Genomic DNA, 16,970 nt, shown 5'->3' with positions numbered 1-16,970 from the left:
ACACATATACTGTATATATATACTATGATAAAAATTAAATTTATTGGCATTTCTTACTAGATAAGTCAAAATAATTTGTTTTTGCTATAATTGTAATTTAGACCTTACCATGTGGTAATGGGCTATATGCACGCATAAGTTCCGCATTTGACGTAAGGATGCTCGTCCATTTCCGGTTGTGTAGATTAAAGCGGAGGAAAACCGGAGAAAACGGGATTATGGCAGAGTCTTCAATATTTACTGTCCTCCCGTCTTTGAAACGAAACGTACATACGTTAAGATGTAATTTTATATATAGTTATGTTTATTTAATATAATTTTAAAAAGAAGCATAAACACAACGAGGGGTGTCTGTTTTATCTGTTTTTGTGACTAACGTTTCTTTAGTATAACCATGGAGTATAAAATTCAATATAAATTCTTGGTATTGCATTGGACTCTATGATCGGCGGAAGTTATCGAGCATCCCTAATCCTTCACCGGAAATACCGCCGTGCATAGAGCCCATTAGTACCTTATCCCATTGAATTGCAATGCCACTTAAATGTCATGGCAAATATAATGTGTAGCCTAATTAAAAGTTTTTTTTTTTTGTTTTTTTTTTGATAACAGTACCTTTCTCTGCATTACAGCGCGTGTTGTTTCGTTTTGCTACATAGTAAGAATCGTTTGTTACCCCCTTGTTCTGTGTAGTTACAGGGTAAGTGTAACTCCTGCGGGCTGTAATTTAAAGTGGTGCTTGATTCCCCTTTATTACCCCAAACTTAACATATTGTTCCCTTATACTTACACGGAAGTACACTATAATTACAGAAACGTACACCGTAATTTCAGTGTACTTACACAGTTGTTTGCGGGTCGTAAAATAAAGTGTTACCCAATATGTGACTTTTGAGGGTTGTTTTCATACTGTTGTTTTAACATGTGTTTAGGATATTTGTTTTAATGCATAGTTTTAACTCAGTTTAAATGTTAAGTCAATAACAGCCTCATGAAAGATCAATATCAGTGTCTTATCTAGGTGTTAACTTGTTCAAATGTTATTATCTTAGCCAAAGCAAAGTTTTCACATCCGCTTAGGCTCAGGTTTCCTGTATTTAACACATTCAGCGGTAACGTATCCTTCATTCCACTCCTGGGTCATTCCAAACCTGAGCTTTATCATCTGACTCACCCAGAATCCAGACGCCTTGCCAGTGCTCGTCAAATCTGAGGACAGAAACACAAGAAACAAACGTAAGAATTATTTTGCCACACAAATAATTTCAAAATAAAAGTAGCCTAATGCTTTTAGTAAGTCTTTCACTGAAACATGGTCAGAGTTGAGTGTAATTGTGAAAAACTTTTCTCCTTTTGTTTGCAGACTATGTTTCTTACAAAAACGTTTTTCGTGATCCTTTTCAGTCTTTCACTGAATGTATGGCTCTGTGAGACTGCAACTGTGATACTTTGTAAGAAGTTTAATATATATTGTTTTTTTATTGAAATGAATTTATCTTAAAATGTTGAAATATTTTTTTTATTACAATATGAAGAGTTCAGATGCAAAAGCCTCTAAATGCCATTTGAAATTTTCTTCTTTAATGATCATTTTTATCAAGCTTGTATATTTAAGTTCAGTAATTTCACTTAAATAACAATTAATAGGTAATTATCATTGCCATTTAAGTGAAATCACTGAACTTAAATATACAAGCTTGATAAAAATGATCATTAAAGAAGAAATTTTCAAATGGCATTTAGAGGCTTTTGCATCTGAACTCTTCATATATTCCACTCAATCTTTGTCTTACATTGCAGTGGATCAACAAGAAGATATTAAAACAGTTGATATCAATCTTGGGAAAGCATATGCCGCTCGAAGCTGCAAAGAACTTCAGAAAAAGTATCATGTTAAGGATGGTACGCTCATTTTATGTTAATATTTGATCTTAAGCAACAACTGCAGTGAAATGACTCATAATGTTTTTGTTGTTAGACGGCCTGTACTATCTGAACTCCTCCAGAGGCGTCCTGTACCAGACCTTCTGTGATATGACCACTGCGGGCGGAGGCTGGACGCTGGTCGCCAGTGTTCATGAAAACAACATATACGGAAAGTGCACTGTTGGTGATCGCTGGTCTAGTCAGCAGGGCAGTGAACCAAAACGGCCTGATGGTGAAGGGACATGGGCAAACACAGTCACATTCGGAAGTGCAGATGCCTCTACAAGCGATGATTATAAGGTATTTCTATTAAATGTATGGTTTTGCAGCAATAGTTAAAGGAACAGAAAGGACATAAGTTTTTGTAAAATCTGAAACGATAGTCTGTTTCCCTTCTGTCACAGAATCCTGGATACTTTGACATCCCAGCACAAGATGTGTCCGTGTGGCACGTTCCTAATAATATGGAGGTGGAATCCTGGAGCGCTTCCTCCATCCTGCGATACCACACCGAAAATCACTTCTTAACTCTCCACGGGGGAAACCTTTACAACTTATTCAAGGTCGGACAAACTTCAACAGCATTTTTGGGTTTGAAACATTGACAAAACTACAATTTTAGTGAAATTACCATAACATCGTTTCCCCCCCCAGAAATTCCCGGTGAGGTTTGGCATAGGGACATGCATCACTGATAATGGACCTGTTATTCCAATAGTGTATGACTACGGAAATGCGGATAACATCAGAAATCTCTATGGTCCCAATTCAAGAAGTATGGCTCCTTTATTTAAGCAAGTCACTTAAAAACAAGTTCTTATTTACAACAACAGCCTGGCACTATCCCTTGAGCAGTGTTGTAGTCGAGACCACCTCACTCGAGTCCGAGTCGACACCGAGACCAGAGAGAGTCGAGTCCGAGTCAAGACCGAGTCCATAGAGAGTCGAGTCCGAGTCGAGTCCGAGACCAGTGAGGGTTGATTACCTAATTTACTTTTATTTACTTAGAGAAATTTTTTTTTTTTACTGAATTTACTTAGAGTTTAAAAAATATGATCAGTTTAGGGTAAAAAGGCCACATAGTAGGTGGTGTTAAAAGTAATTTTATTACAATTCGTCATGCGCAGTTGCGCACTAGAAAATCACCAATCACTGGGCGTGTCAATCAATTTAAAGAAATATTTTATTAACATACATTAATAATCATGAAAAATATTTTGAATTGAACTCGAGTGGACTCGGGAATATGTCCGAGTCCTAAAAAAAAAAATGTTCGAGTACGAGTCAATTCCGAGTCCAAATGGACACGAGTCCATGACAAGACCAAGACTATTAAAATATGGTCTCGAGACCGAGACGAGTCCGAGTCTCGAGTACTACAACACTGCCCTTGAGACAAGTTTTTTCAAATGTTTTGAATGAAAGTGCCTTCATCAGTTTACAGTATCTGAAAATCTGTGTATTATTAAGTGATTAAGTGGTGTACAAGGCATCATCATTGTTGAGATCCAATCACTTTATTGAATAAAAGCCATGTGTTTATGACAGATTATCATCACTGATATATTCTGTGCATTTTCCCAGCAAATTTTCAGCCTGGATTCATCTCATTCAGAGTCTTTAATCATGAACGGGCAGCCATGGCTCTGTGTTCAGGTACCAAACCAACCGACTGCAACACTGAACATGTGAGTAGAAATAATATTCTGCAATGCATGGACAGCATTTGTAAAATTAATAAATTTACAATGAAAATAAATCAACACCTATGTCATTTTTGTCAGTAATGTCCTCATATTGTTGCAGTTCTGTATTGGTGGAGGTGGACACTTTCCCGAGGCGCCCCCTAGGCAGTGCGGGGACTTTACGGGATTTGACTGGGATGTTGCGGGATGGAGCGCTTCTAAAGAGATCACTGAAGCAGCCGTGCTTCTTTTTTATCGCTGACACTCACAGCAATCTGAAATCACCAGCATCCTTTACTTCTTTCTAAGATTTTCCAGATTAATTAACACCTAAAATTTTACATACACAATTATTTGCTCAAATGTATTTCTTATATCCCATGGTTGTCAATTATACTGTGTTCAGACACCAGATTAAATACTTTCGTTTAACTTCTAGTCTACAAGGTACTTTGACAAATTTTGTAATGAATCATTTCTAACAATTCTTTTTCATGCAGGATATTTGTAATATTCTTTTGAAAACGAAATGTCCCCAGCACTTGGGCCAAATAGTAAAAATTATGGACACGGCTAGACAGTTATTGAAATATAGCCCCATGACTTATTATTGAGTAATTTTCAAACTAACAACTTTGCTTTGACATTAAAAGGAGGAGATTTCTGAATTTGCACTTATGTTGAACCAATCATATTGGAGAAAAATGGTGTGATGATATTGAGTAATATGTCATGTTACCTTTACTATGTACCTATCCTATAACTCTTGTACTCTTCTTGCTTGTGGGATTCTCTCTAGAATGTGTGATTCCCTCCCTGTCGTGATTAAAGCATATTCAAAGGCATTGTCTGGAGTCTGTCTGGTTATTAATGCACACCGGGTTACCGGAGCACTAGAGATCTTATTCACAAGTGATAGTGTTCACAGGGGACGAGACGTCGGGGGTTAGGAAATGCGCAGGGGAATTTCTGCCACGACATTTAAATAGCCTAAATATCATATATTAACTTAATTTAATTTAAACATGTATATTTCTATGAAGCATTGGAGAATATTGATTGATGTAATGCATCTGAAATGATAAGAATGTTTCATAGAATTGTACGTGGATGCACGAGGGCATAGGCCAGGGAAGTCACTGCATGCTGTACATTGGAAGGAAGGGATGCTGCGGAAGCCACATACCCAGAGGGAGGTAACGTGGAGAATACACATATGAACTGGGCGGATGATCGGGCAGAATTTTAATTTTAATAATTTTAATAATTTTCGTAATACTAGTATGACATATGGAATGTCACGGGGTTGTATTTGAAGGGTAGGCTACTACCCTGAGGTTTTAGTGTCAGTTTTATCAAAGGTGCGGGACTTATGACCTGTAGTCATAATCGCCAGCCACGAGGGGGCTCACTTTGGCTGATCTGTCACGTTCGCTTGCAAAAAGGCCAGCAGAGCTGCTAAAATGTCAAATGAATTATTATTTTAGGTAGTTATTATCACAATAATCCATGTCCAAGAGTCCATTTCCCCAGATGAGATGGTTTTTATTCATTATTTGACACTATATGGGCTCTATGCACGACGGTATTTCCGGTGAAGGATTAAGGATGCTCGATAACTTCCGCCGATCATAGAGTCCAATGCAATACCGAGAATTTATATTGAATTTTATACTCCATGGTTATACTAATGAAACGTTAGTCACAAAAACAGATAAAACAGACACCCCTCGTTGTGTTTATTCTTCTTTTTAAAATTATATTAAATAAACATAACTATATATAGAATTACATCTAAACGTATGTACGTTTCGTTTCAAAGACGGGAGGACAGTAAATATTGAAGACTCTGCCATAATCCCGTTTTCTCCGGTTTTCCTCCGCTTTAATCTACACAACCGGAAATGGACGAGCATCCTTACGTCAAATGCGGAACTTATGCGTGCATATAGCCCATTATAAACACTGACCTCCTCGAGCTTTTATTTTGGCACTTCCGGTTACCGCATTTTTCTATTTGCATATTAGCTAAATATTTAGTTTCACCCAAAACATTTAGATTCAACATTTATATTTAACATTTAGATTTAGATTCAACATTTAGATTTAACATTTAAATTTAGATTTAACATTTATATTTAACATTTAGGTTTAGATTTCGATTTAACATGTAGATTTCGATTTAACATTTAACATTTGGGTGTAACATTTAATATTTAGATTTAACTAAAATATCTAAGTTGACAAATATAGATGTAGGCGTGACCGTCAAAAATTCTAAATGTGACAAAATGTTGCTGTTATTTTCAGCTTGAGCCGCTTTACAAACGGAACATGAGATCCACGGGGAGGAGTCGGATCACGATCCAAGGGGTGGAGATGGGTAGGATTAGGGTTGGGTTTAGGGATTAGGGGTGGATTTAGGGATCAGGGGGCGGAGTTGGTTAGGTTTAGGTGTATGTAAGGTGGGAGGAGTTGGATCTGGATCTGACTCCTCCCCATGGATTTCATGTTCCGCAGTGAGCACCATCTCAAAAGATGCTTTAAAACTTTCACACAGACATCCTAAGCTTTCTAAAAGAAACAAAAACTTTCTTTAACCTGAATTTGTTTCGTATTAATTGAATCTTAATTTTAATGAATGTTTTATCAAACAATTGCCTGGATTTAATAAATAAGAGGTAAATAGGCTACCTATGGCAGACGATAGATAAGAAACACGGCGCTGGCGCGTGAACTGGAGCTCGTCTCATAAATGAACGAAACTCAGCATGTAAGGTAGGCTACTCACCTCATATGTCTACTTTTAAACAGAACCATTCAAAACTAAAAAAACAGACAACAGACTGCTCTCTGCTTAAAGAATTTGTAATTTATATATATATATATATATATATATATATATATATATAATTCTGGCTGTAATAGGCTATATATATATATATATATATATATATAGTACTGTGCAGAAGTCTTAGGCACACTAGTATTTTCGCCTCAAAGAAATGGTTTTAAGCCAGTTATTTATATATTTTGTTGTAGTGTCTCAGTAGGAAATATCAGTTTACATTTCCAGACATTAATTGTGCCATTGATTGTAATAATCCAGTGAAACTTTTGAATGCACAAGGATTCTGGCAACAGCCAATGCTCCACACGGAGGTCGGATCTCACCATCATCGAGTGCATCTGAAATTATATGAAGAAACAGAAAAAACAGAGACTAAGACCAGAAGAACTGCGGCAACGTTTCCAAAGACGCTTGAAAAAACCTGCAAAACTAAAAACTATGTGCAATACCTGGACTAAAGCTGTTTTAAACGTAAAGGGCACTAAACACCTATTGATTTGATTTAGTTAACTGTTAATAACAGTTAATAATAGTTAACTAATAAAAGTGAATTGATAAATAAAATCTATTCATGATTATGACATTATTTTTGAAAACATTCTCATTTACAGCATTTTTACACAAGTGCTTTTTCACAGTACTGTAGCTTTGCAGGCAGGCAGGCACTACCTTCGAGATGTTGCCGCAGTTCTGAAACCAGAAACTGTACCTCATATTTTTTGGCACTGTCAATACACCAAAAGGTTGTGGTGGGAAGTTTCTAGATTTATAAATAACAAATTGGGATGTAATTTTCTTTTGTTATATGAGCATGTAATATTTGGTTTTTTACAGTATGAAAAGAACATGGAAAAGGAAGCATATATTATTAATCTCTTGATTATTTTAGGTAAATTTCATATTCATCGGTGTAAATTTACTAATCAGAAACCTTTTTTTTGTGCTATTGAAAGAATTAGAGAATTATATGGTTTCCATTAAGGACAGTACAAATAAAAAAGCTGTTAAAACCATGTATTTGTTAAATACTTTTCAGATTTTGTGAAATGTCAAAGCCTTTTATTGTTTGTTTGGTCAATTTAGTATTGTTTTCATTCAATTTTTGTATTGCGTATCTGTGTATCTTTAACCCTGGCATTTTTATTTATGTACCTTTTTTTTGTATTTTTTTGTATTTATTTTCTGTTCATGTTCTGTAATTGTTGTTCATGCAATAAAAAAAATTAAAAAAAATCTGAGAAGAGAAAGAAGATTAAAATGAGCGAGCTACTAGTTGTTTAGAGAGATTGAGAGATATAGAACACAAAGATTTTGAGAAATAGAATCTGAACTTGATACTGTGATAATTGATTTTGAGTTGAAGTGAAACTAGCTTTTTGTATGTGCATTGAAGTACGAGCCTAAAGCTGAAAGAGCTGCCGCGAACTTTTTTCTAATTGATATTAGAGTACTCTTGGTAAGTGAAGTTTCTGTTTTATTGTCATTATTAAGGTTCTTATATCTGATAAAATGTGTTATATTTTGCTAAATTTATGTAAGAGTCAACCTTCTGTAAAAAAGGGAAAAAACATAATAGAAGATTTCTTCATAAATGTGTCAAATAAGTGATATCATAAAGGGAGAAGTTATTTTTGATGACTTGTGAATTGTAAATTTGTAGTTTTCGTCGAATAACTGAGTTTGTGCAAATGTGTGACGCACGTGTAAATTGAGCAGATGTGGCCTACCGCGTCATTTGAAAACCTGTTTTTGAATATAAATGAGAAGTTAATGTGTTAATTATATGTGAAGTTTATAAGTGATATACCCTGTATTATAAGTGAAGTTTGAAATGTTAGTAGTTGAATTTATTGATATTAAGTGTGGTAATATGTGAATTTTTGAGGAAAGTGCCTAATTGTACATTTGGTCTTGTTTTTTTTCAAGGTTGGTTTTTTCCCCCCTTGGGCTTTCTATTGTTTTTTTTTTTTCCTTTCTGGATTTTCTTTTGGTTTCGTCTGATATTCTCTTTTTGCTGAGTTTGGATGCTGAACGAGGATCGAGGAAGCCGCACGTGAGATGTCCCTGTTTCACGGCGAAAGTTGGAGAGTTGGTGCAAGCAGGAACTTGCGAGCCATGCCCAAATAAGGATCGAACTACAAATCGATCTGTGAATAGTGTGGTAGGATCGAGCACAGGTTTTTTCTTTCTATTCTTACTGAACTGTAAGTTAACTTGAGTTGTGGAAGAAGGATATCATGAAGGAACATTGAACTGGAGCTGAGAACTGTACAATCTCATATCACATTAAGATTTCTGTGAACACTGAGACAATTGGACATTTATTAGGTGTTCAAGCACGAAGTGCTGAAAACCTATTGTAATTGTACCGATTTTTATTATTATTATTATTATTTTTCTTCTGCCGTAAAACGCATCGTGCAGACCAAACCGTAAGGGCCAGAGCTCTGAAACTTTGTCAGATGGTAGTACAAAAATCGAGGAGAGGTTATCAAATTATGAGCCCGATTGGCCCATAGGTGGCGCTATAGCGACCAATTGCGCGAAGCTGCTCATAACTCCTAAACCGTAAGTCGTACACTCAAGTGTCTTATATCATTGGAAAGCTGGTCACCTGACGAACAAAACGTATATCTCCGATTTCATTTCCGGTATGCAAATTTTTCGGCTATTTTGAATTTTGTCGAAAAACTACTTTTGCGAACTAGTCCCTGGTTTTTTGCCCGATCGGAACCAAACCAGTGCAGAAATGTTCTCTGGAGTCTGATTATCAATAATCATTGAAAAAAAGTGGAAATTTCTATTTCCGGTCGCTAGGAGGCGCAAAATAAACGTTGTGGGAGGAGCCTATTTTACTAAAATGGCTATAACTAAAGAAGTAAATGAGATATCTTCACCAAACTCGGTACACATGTGTATGAGTTCAATTTGAGGTCACAGTAAAAAAATAACGACGATTGAACACTAGGTGGCGCTATAAAACGGAAAAAACAGATAACCACCTAACCGTCAGTCCGATTGACTTGAAAATTGGTATGCAGTGTCTTGGTCCAAGGCCCCATGTACGTTTATGAGGACATTGGTGTATCTCAAAAAACATGGCCGCCATCAGCCAATGAAGTTTGAGCACCCATGAAACAAGGTTAACGAAGGCCGATCGGAACGAAACTCGTTGGGAATGTTCGACTCATGGCCCTAGAGGTCTGTAAGAATTTTGAAAGAAATCGGCCACTAGTTGGCGCTAACGAGTTTTATGGCTCTGTAATCACGTGGTTTGCACACACCCTCACAATATGTATATCAATTGATAGATCTCCTCATGCTGAACAACTTTGCTTCTAGAACCATTGCTGTCAATCAAATCGTTCGTTAAATATTCACGAATATGTCAAAAACCTACTTTTGCAAACTAGTCCCTGGTTTTTTGCTCGATCGGAACCAGACCAGTCTAGGACAATTCTCTGGACTCTCTAGATCAATAACTATCAAAAAGAAGTGGAACTTTGACATTTGTTTTGCTATAACAGGGTCATTTACAAAAGTAGGCGTGACAAAATGCACCCAAAGCCTATAAATCCTAAAGGAAAACTCAGAACATCCCAAAAATTGATGAGCATATGTGTCATCACATCATTAACAAGCATGCAAAGTTTCATGGAGATCGGACCATAGGTGGCGCTATAACTGTTAAAAAGCTTTAAAACCATGTATTTCCATATGGTGAATTGCCAGTATTGGCTGTAAATGGTGTTTTCCATCTCTGATCATATCATAATGTTAAAACCAGTGCATTACAATTCTCTGGACTCTCTAGATCAATAATTATAAGAAAAAGTTGAACTGCTTCTTGTGGATGGCTTCAACATGTACTGTGTTGAAGCCATCTACTACTACACTTTCAGTGTCCCTGAAAGCGTTGATCTCTTCAATAAACAAGTCAGAACACGTGACATTAAATAATCATGAACATTTTCAGACAGATCGGACAAAATATGCCTGTAGAACAGTTAAAAAGGTGAAAATGATGGTCTGTTAAGCCAATAAGTGGAGTTTTACTGCCCCCTGCTGTTCAAAATAGTAAGTTGTCATGTATAATTTATATTATGACTTTATCAATTCACTAATTTAACATTTACAATCACATTTAGTCAAAAAGTACTATGACAACTGTCATATTGAATTAAAATCTACACACACTCATTCAGTTGTAGATAAATGATAAGAGTAACTACCACTGTTGTCACTGTTTTTAACATAGTTTTATAACATTAGATTACAAAGAAATATCCCAAAGGTGTGTGTGTGTACATCTCTGATCATATCATAATGTTAAAACCAGTGCAGTACAATTCTCTGGACTCTCTAGATCAATAATTATAAGAAAAAGTTGAACTACTTCATGTGGATGGCTATAATCGATGGCTTCAACATGTAGCCTTAAAATGAATGCTCAGATCACAAGACTTGTTAAAAACAAGTCAGAACACATGCCATTAAATAATCATTAACATTTTCAGACAGATTGGACAAAATATGCCTATATAACAGTTAAAAAGGTGAAAATGAAATCAACATGATGGTCTATTAAGCAAATAAGTAGTGTTTTAATGCCCTCTGCTGTTCAAAATAGTCATTTTTACACTACTCAACTATAATTCATATTATTACTTTATCAATTCACTATCATATTTTGTCAGAGTTTATCACTTCAGTTGTTCTGAGTTTTCACCTAATTGCTATTAACGTGGTAAATAGCTGTACTATATTACCAGAATCACATTGAAATCCATGTTGAATCTTCTAAACGCAGCACACAAAGATATGCATTTCAACTTTCAACTCCCAGCTCAATTACTCAGCAACACCAGGATGGGTGTTCAAGAGGGCTCATTGAACACTAAGGTCTGAGTTTCAGATTTTTTCACTTTATCATTCCCGAGACATAAGTTAAAAAAAACAAATTTCCCGTCATTCATTTCAACAGTTTATGTAGGTTGTAAAACCAATGTTGTCCACTAGAGAGAGCAACAGCATTGGTTATTTTTAATCTTTTTTAACCAGTTTCCAGCACTGGCTAACAAACAAATGCTCAAATCTATTTATTATGTTGGAAATAATATTTATAATAATTAATATTATGTTAACCCTTTATGACCTGCCATAGAACAATTTCACTAGAGTATATCTTTGCATTTTTACATGCTGTGCTGTCATTCTTTTGAGCATTTTCAAATGCCACACATCAAAATTATCCTTACTCTCCCAATTTGAAGGCTATGTTTGTAAAAAAAAAAATCAATAGAAAGAAGATAAATATCTCAAAAGTGCAATAAACAAAAAGAAAAACAATTAACAAAAAATCTACATAATTTTATTCAATACAAAAAATTATAAATGTCAACCTTAAACTTGTCAATGTGAAAAACTTGCATTAAACAATTTAAAACTATACAGAATACATCAATTAGTTTTGAATATACACTCATTCAAAAAAGGGGGTAAAAATGCCATGTAAAATATTCAAGTACATTGAATGACGATTGAACACTAGGTGGCGCTATAACATGAAAAAAACATACTGTGTACACACAGTAAAACATACGTCAACACATGTACTGTGTTGAAGCCATCTATTACTACACTCCCAGTGTCCCTGAAAGCATTGATCTCTTCAATAAACAAGTCAGAACACGTGACATTAAATAATCATGAACATTTTCAGACAGATCGGACAAAATATGCCTATATAACAGTTAAAAAGGTGAAAATGATATTAATATGATGGTCTATTAAGCCAATAAGTGGTGTTTTACTGCCCTCTGCTGTTCAAAATAGTCATTGTCACACTACTCAACTATAATTCATACTATGACTTTATTAATTCACTAATTTAACATTTGCAATCACATTTAGTCAAATATTAATATGACAACTCACATTAGGTCCTGAATATAAAAAATGTGTAATCTACACACTCTCATTCTGTTGTAGATAAATGATATTAATAATATGACATATTGTATATGAAGGCTGTAATTCCACTGTTGTCACTGGTTTTAATATAGTTTTATATCATAAGATTACAAATAAATATGTGAATGAATATGCTTATAGTTCAAATAACAAATAAACTATCCCAAACGTGTGTGTGTGTGTGTGTGTGTAAGCATGAAGCATGAATCATCTATTGAAGTAACAATTGAGTCACTTTGGATCCTTTTCAAAATGTCTAAAGTATGAGTTTGTGTAGATGATAATAGCACTGTTGTCCACTAGATGGAGCAGCAGCATTAGACTTTTTTAAACTTTTTATTATTCTGCCGTAAAACACATCGTGCAGACCAAACCGTAAGTGCTGGAGCTCTGAAACTTTGTCAGATGGTAGTACAAAAATCAAGGAGAGGTTATCAGATTATGAGCCCGATTTGGCCCATAGGTGGCGCTATAACAACCAATTGCGCGAAACGGTTCATAACTCCTAAACCGTAAGTCGTACACTCAAGTGTCTTATATCATTGGAAAGCTGGTCACCTGACGAAAAAAACGTATATCTCCGATTTCATTTCCGCCTGGATAGATTTTTCGCCATTTTGAATTTTGTCGAAAAACTACTTTTGCGAACTAGTCCCTGGTTTTTTACCCGATCGGAACCAAACCAGTGCAGAAATGTTCTCTGGAGTCTGAAGATCAATAATTATTGAAAAAAAAGTAGAAATTTCTATTTCCGGTCGCTAGGGGACGCAAAATAAACGTTGTGGGAGGAGCCTATTTTACTAAAATGGCTATAACTCGAGAAGTAAATAAGATATCTTCACCAAACTCGATACACATGTGTAGGAGGTCAATTTGAGGTCAAACAAAAACAATGGTGACGATTGAACACTAGGTGGCGCTATAAAGTGAAAAAAACATAAATTCAACTGACCGTTTGTCCGATTGACTTGAAAATTGGTATGCAGTGTCGTGGTCCAAGGCCCCATCTATGTGTGTGAGGACATTGGTGTATCTCAAAAAACATGGCCGCCATTGGCCAATGAAATTTGAGCACCAATGAAACAAGGTTAACGGTGGCCGATTGGAACGAAACTCGATGGGCGTGTTAGACTCATGGCCTAAGAGGTCTGTAAGAGTTTTGAAAGAAATTGGCCACTAGTTGGCGCTAACGAGTTTATTGGCTCTGTAATCACGTGGAGTTGCACCCATGCCCACGAAATGCATATAATTGGATAGATCTCCTCATACTGAACCACTTTGCCAATAGAACCATTGCTGTCAATCAAATCGTCCATTAAATATTCACGAATATGTTAAAAACCTACATTTGCAAACTAGTCCCTGGTTTTTCGTCCAATCGGAACCAAATCAGTCTAGGCCTATTCTCTGGACTCTCTAAATCAATAGTTATCAAAAAATTTTTGAGATTTTACATTTGTTTTGCTATAACAGGGTCGTTTACTAAATGGGCGGGACAAAATGCACCGAAAAGCCTATAAATCCTAAAGGAAAACTCAGAACTTCACAAAAATTGATGAGCATATGTGTCATAACATGCCGAAGAAGCATGAACAGTTTCATGGAGATCGGACCATAGGTGGCGCTATAACTGTTAAAAAGCATAAAAACCATGTATTTCCAATGGTAAATTGCCTATATTGGCTGTAAATGGTGTTTTCCATCTATTATGTCAGTGGATAAATGTGTGTTATATAAAACTGAATGCCTTTTGATGCTGTTGTGCTTAAAGGCCTTAAAGGTCTGAACTGCTTGAACACCGATAAATGCTGCTTGCAGCTTTAATTAGGTGTTCAAGCACGAAGTGCTGAAAACCTATTGTAATTGTACCGATTTTTATTATTATTATTATTATTTTTCTTCTGCCGTAAAACGCATTGTGCAGACCAAACCGTAAGGGCCAGAGCTCTGAAACTTTGTCAGATGGTAGTACAAAAATCGAGGAGAGGTTATCAAATTATGAGCCCGATTGGCCCATAGGTGGCGCTATAGCGACCAATTGCGCGAAGCTGCTCATAACTCCTAAACCGTAAGTCGTACACTCAAGTGTCTTATATCATTGGAAAGTTGGTCACCTGACGAACAAAACGTATATCTCCGATTTCATTTCCGGTATGCAAATTTTTCGGCTATTTTGAATTTTGTCGAAAAACTACTTTTGCGAACTAGTCCCTGGTTTTTTGCCCGATCGGAACCAAACCAGTGCAGAAATGTTCTCTGGAGTCTGATTATCAATAATCATTGAAAAAAAGTGGAAATTTCTATTTCCGGTCGCTAGGAGGCGCAAAATAAACGTTGTGGGAGGAGCCTATTTTACTAAAATGGCTATAACTAAAGAAGTAAATGAGATATCTTCACCAAACTAGGTACACATGTTTAGGAGCTCAATTTGAGGTCACAGTAAAAAAATAGCGACGATTGAACACTAGGTGGCGCTATAAAACGAAAAAAACTGATAACCACCTAACCGTCAGTCCGATTGACTTGAAAATTGGTATGCAGTGTCTTGGTCCAAGGCCCCATGTACGTTTATGAGGACATTGGTGTATCTCAAAAAACATGGCCGCCATCAGCCAATGAAGTTTGAGCACCCATGAAACAAGGTTAGGTTAAGGCCGATCGGAACGAAACTCGTTGGGAATGTTCGACTCATGGCCCTAGAGGTCTGTAAGAATTTTGAAAGAAATCGGCCACTAGTTGGCGCTAACGAGTTTTATGGCTCTGTAATCACGTGGTTTGCACACACCCTCACAATATGTATATCAATTGATAGATCTCCTCATGCTGAACAACTTTGCTTCTAGAACCATTGCTGTCAATCAAATCGTTCGTTAAATATTCACGAATATGTCAAAAACCTACTTTTGCGAACTAGTCCCTGGTTTTTTGCTCGATCGGAACCAGACCAGTCTAGGACAATTCTCTGGACTCTCTAGATCAATAACTATCAAAAAGAAGTGGAACTTTGACATTTGTTTTGCTATAACAGGGTCATTTACAAAAGTAGGCGTGACAAAATGCACCCAAAGCCTATAAATCCTAAAGGAAAACTCAGAACATCCCAAAAATTGATGAGCATATGTGTCATCACATCATTAACAAGCATGCAAAGTTTCATGGAGATCGGACCATAGGTGGCGCTATAACTGTTAAAAAGCTTTAAAACCATGTATTTCCTATGGTGAATTGCCAGTATTGGCTGTAAATGGTGTTTTCCATCTCTGATCATATCATAATGTTAAAACCAGTGCAGTACAATTCTCTGGACTCTCTAGATCAATAATTATAAGAAAAAGTTGAACTGCTTCATGTGGATGGCTTCAACATGTACTGTGTTGAAGCCATCTACTACTACACTTTCAGTGTCCCTGAAAGCGTTGATCTCTTCAATAAACAAGTCAGAACACGTGACATTAAATAATCATGAACATTTTCAGACAGATCGGACAAAATATGCCTGTAGAACAGTTAAAAAGGTGAAAATGATGGTCTGTTAAGCCAATAAGTGGAGTTTTACTGCCCCCTGCTGTTCAAAATAGTAAGTTGTCATGTATAATTTATATTATGACTTTATCAATTCACTAATTTAACATTTACAATCACATTTAGTCAAAAAGTACTATGACAACTGTCATATTGAATTAAAATCTACACACACTCATTCAGTTGTAGATAAATGATAAGAGTAACTACCACTGTTGTCACTGTTTTTAACATAGTTTTATAACATTAGATTACAAAGAAATATCCCAAAGGTGTGTGTGTGTACATCTCTGATCATATCATAATGTTAAAACCAGTGCAGTACAATTCTCTGGACTCTCTAGATCAATAATTATAAGAAAAAGTTGAACTACTTCATGTGGATGGCTATAATCGATGGCTTCAACATGTAGCCTTAAAATGAATGCTCAGATCACAAGACTTGTTAAAAACAAGTCAGAACACATGCCATTAAATAATCATTAACATTTTCAGACAGATTGGACAAAATATGCCTATATAACAGTTAAAAAGGTGAAAATGAAATCAACATGATGGTCTATTAAGAAAATAAGTAGTGTTTTAATGCCCTCTGCTGTTCAAAATAGTCATTTTTACACTACTCAACTATAATTCATATTATTACTTTATCAATTCACTATCATATTTTGTCAGAGTTTATCACTTCAGTTGTTCTGAGTTTTCACCTAATTGCTATTAACGTGGTAAATAGCTGTACTATATTACCAGAATCACATTGAAATCCATGTTGAATCTTCTAAACGCAGCACACAAAGATATGCATTTCAACTTTCAACTCCCAGCTCAATTACTCAGCAACACCAGGATGGGTGTTCAAGAGGGCTCATTGAACACTAAGGTCTGAGTTTCAGATTTTTTCACTTTATCATTCCCGAGACATAAGTTAAAAAAAACAAATTTCCCGTCATTCATTTCAACAGTTTATGTAGGTTGTAAAACCAATGTTGTCCACTAGAGAGAGCAACAGCATT

General features: G+C 35.8%; 1 protein-coding gene across 2 annotated transcripts; it reads left to right on the top strand.

Moving 5' to 3' along the window:
• The first annotated feature begins 1,091 nt into the window (after positions 1-1,091).
• Positions 1,092-4,456, top strand: LOC120481406 (intelectin). 2 transcript variants are annotated; one of them, XM_039675061.2, is made up of 8 exons: positions 1,092-1,236; positions 1,364-1,451; positions 1,801-1,902; positions 1,979-2,226; positions 2,331-2,489; positions 2,581-2,701; positions 3,511-3,614; positions 3,733-4,456. In XM_039675061.2, the coding sequence occupies exons 2-8, from the start codon at positions 1,367-1,369 to the stop codon at positions 3,871-3,873; spliced, it is 960 nt and encodes a 319-aa protein (XP_039530995.2). In that variant the 5' UTR covers positions 1,092-1,236; positions 1,364-1,366; the 3' UTR covers positions 3,874-4,456. The 2 variants fall into 2 exon arrangements, with proteins under 2 accessions (XP_039530995.2, XP_039530996.2); XM_039675062.2 differs by lacking the exon at positions 2,581-2,701.
• Positions 4,457-16,970: the final 12,514 nt, after the last annotated feature.

Source organism: Pimephales promelas, chromosome 14 (assembly GCF_988280905.1).
Source record: "Pimephales promelas chromosome 14, fPimPro1.hap1.1, whole genome shotgun sequence".
In the NCBI taxonomy this organism is placed as follows: domain Eukaryota; kingdom Metazoa; phylum Chordata; class Actinopteri; order Cypriniformes; family Leuciscidae; genus Pimephales; species Pimephales promelas.
This window is presented reverse-complemented; position numbering and strand designations above follow the sequence as displayed.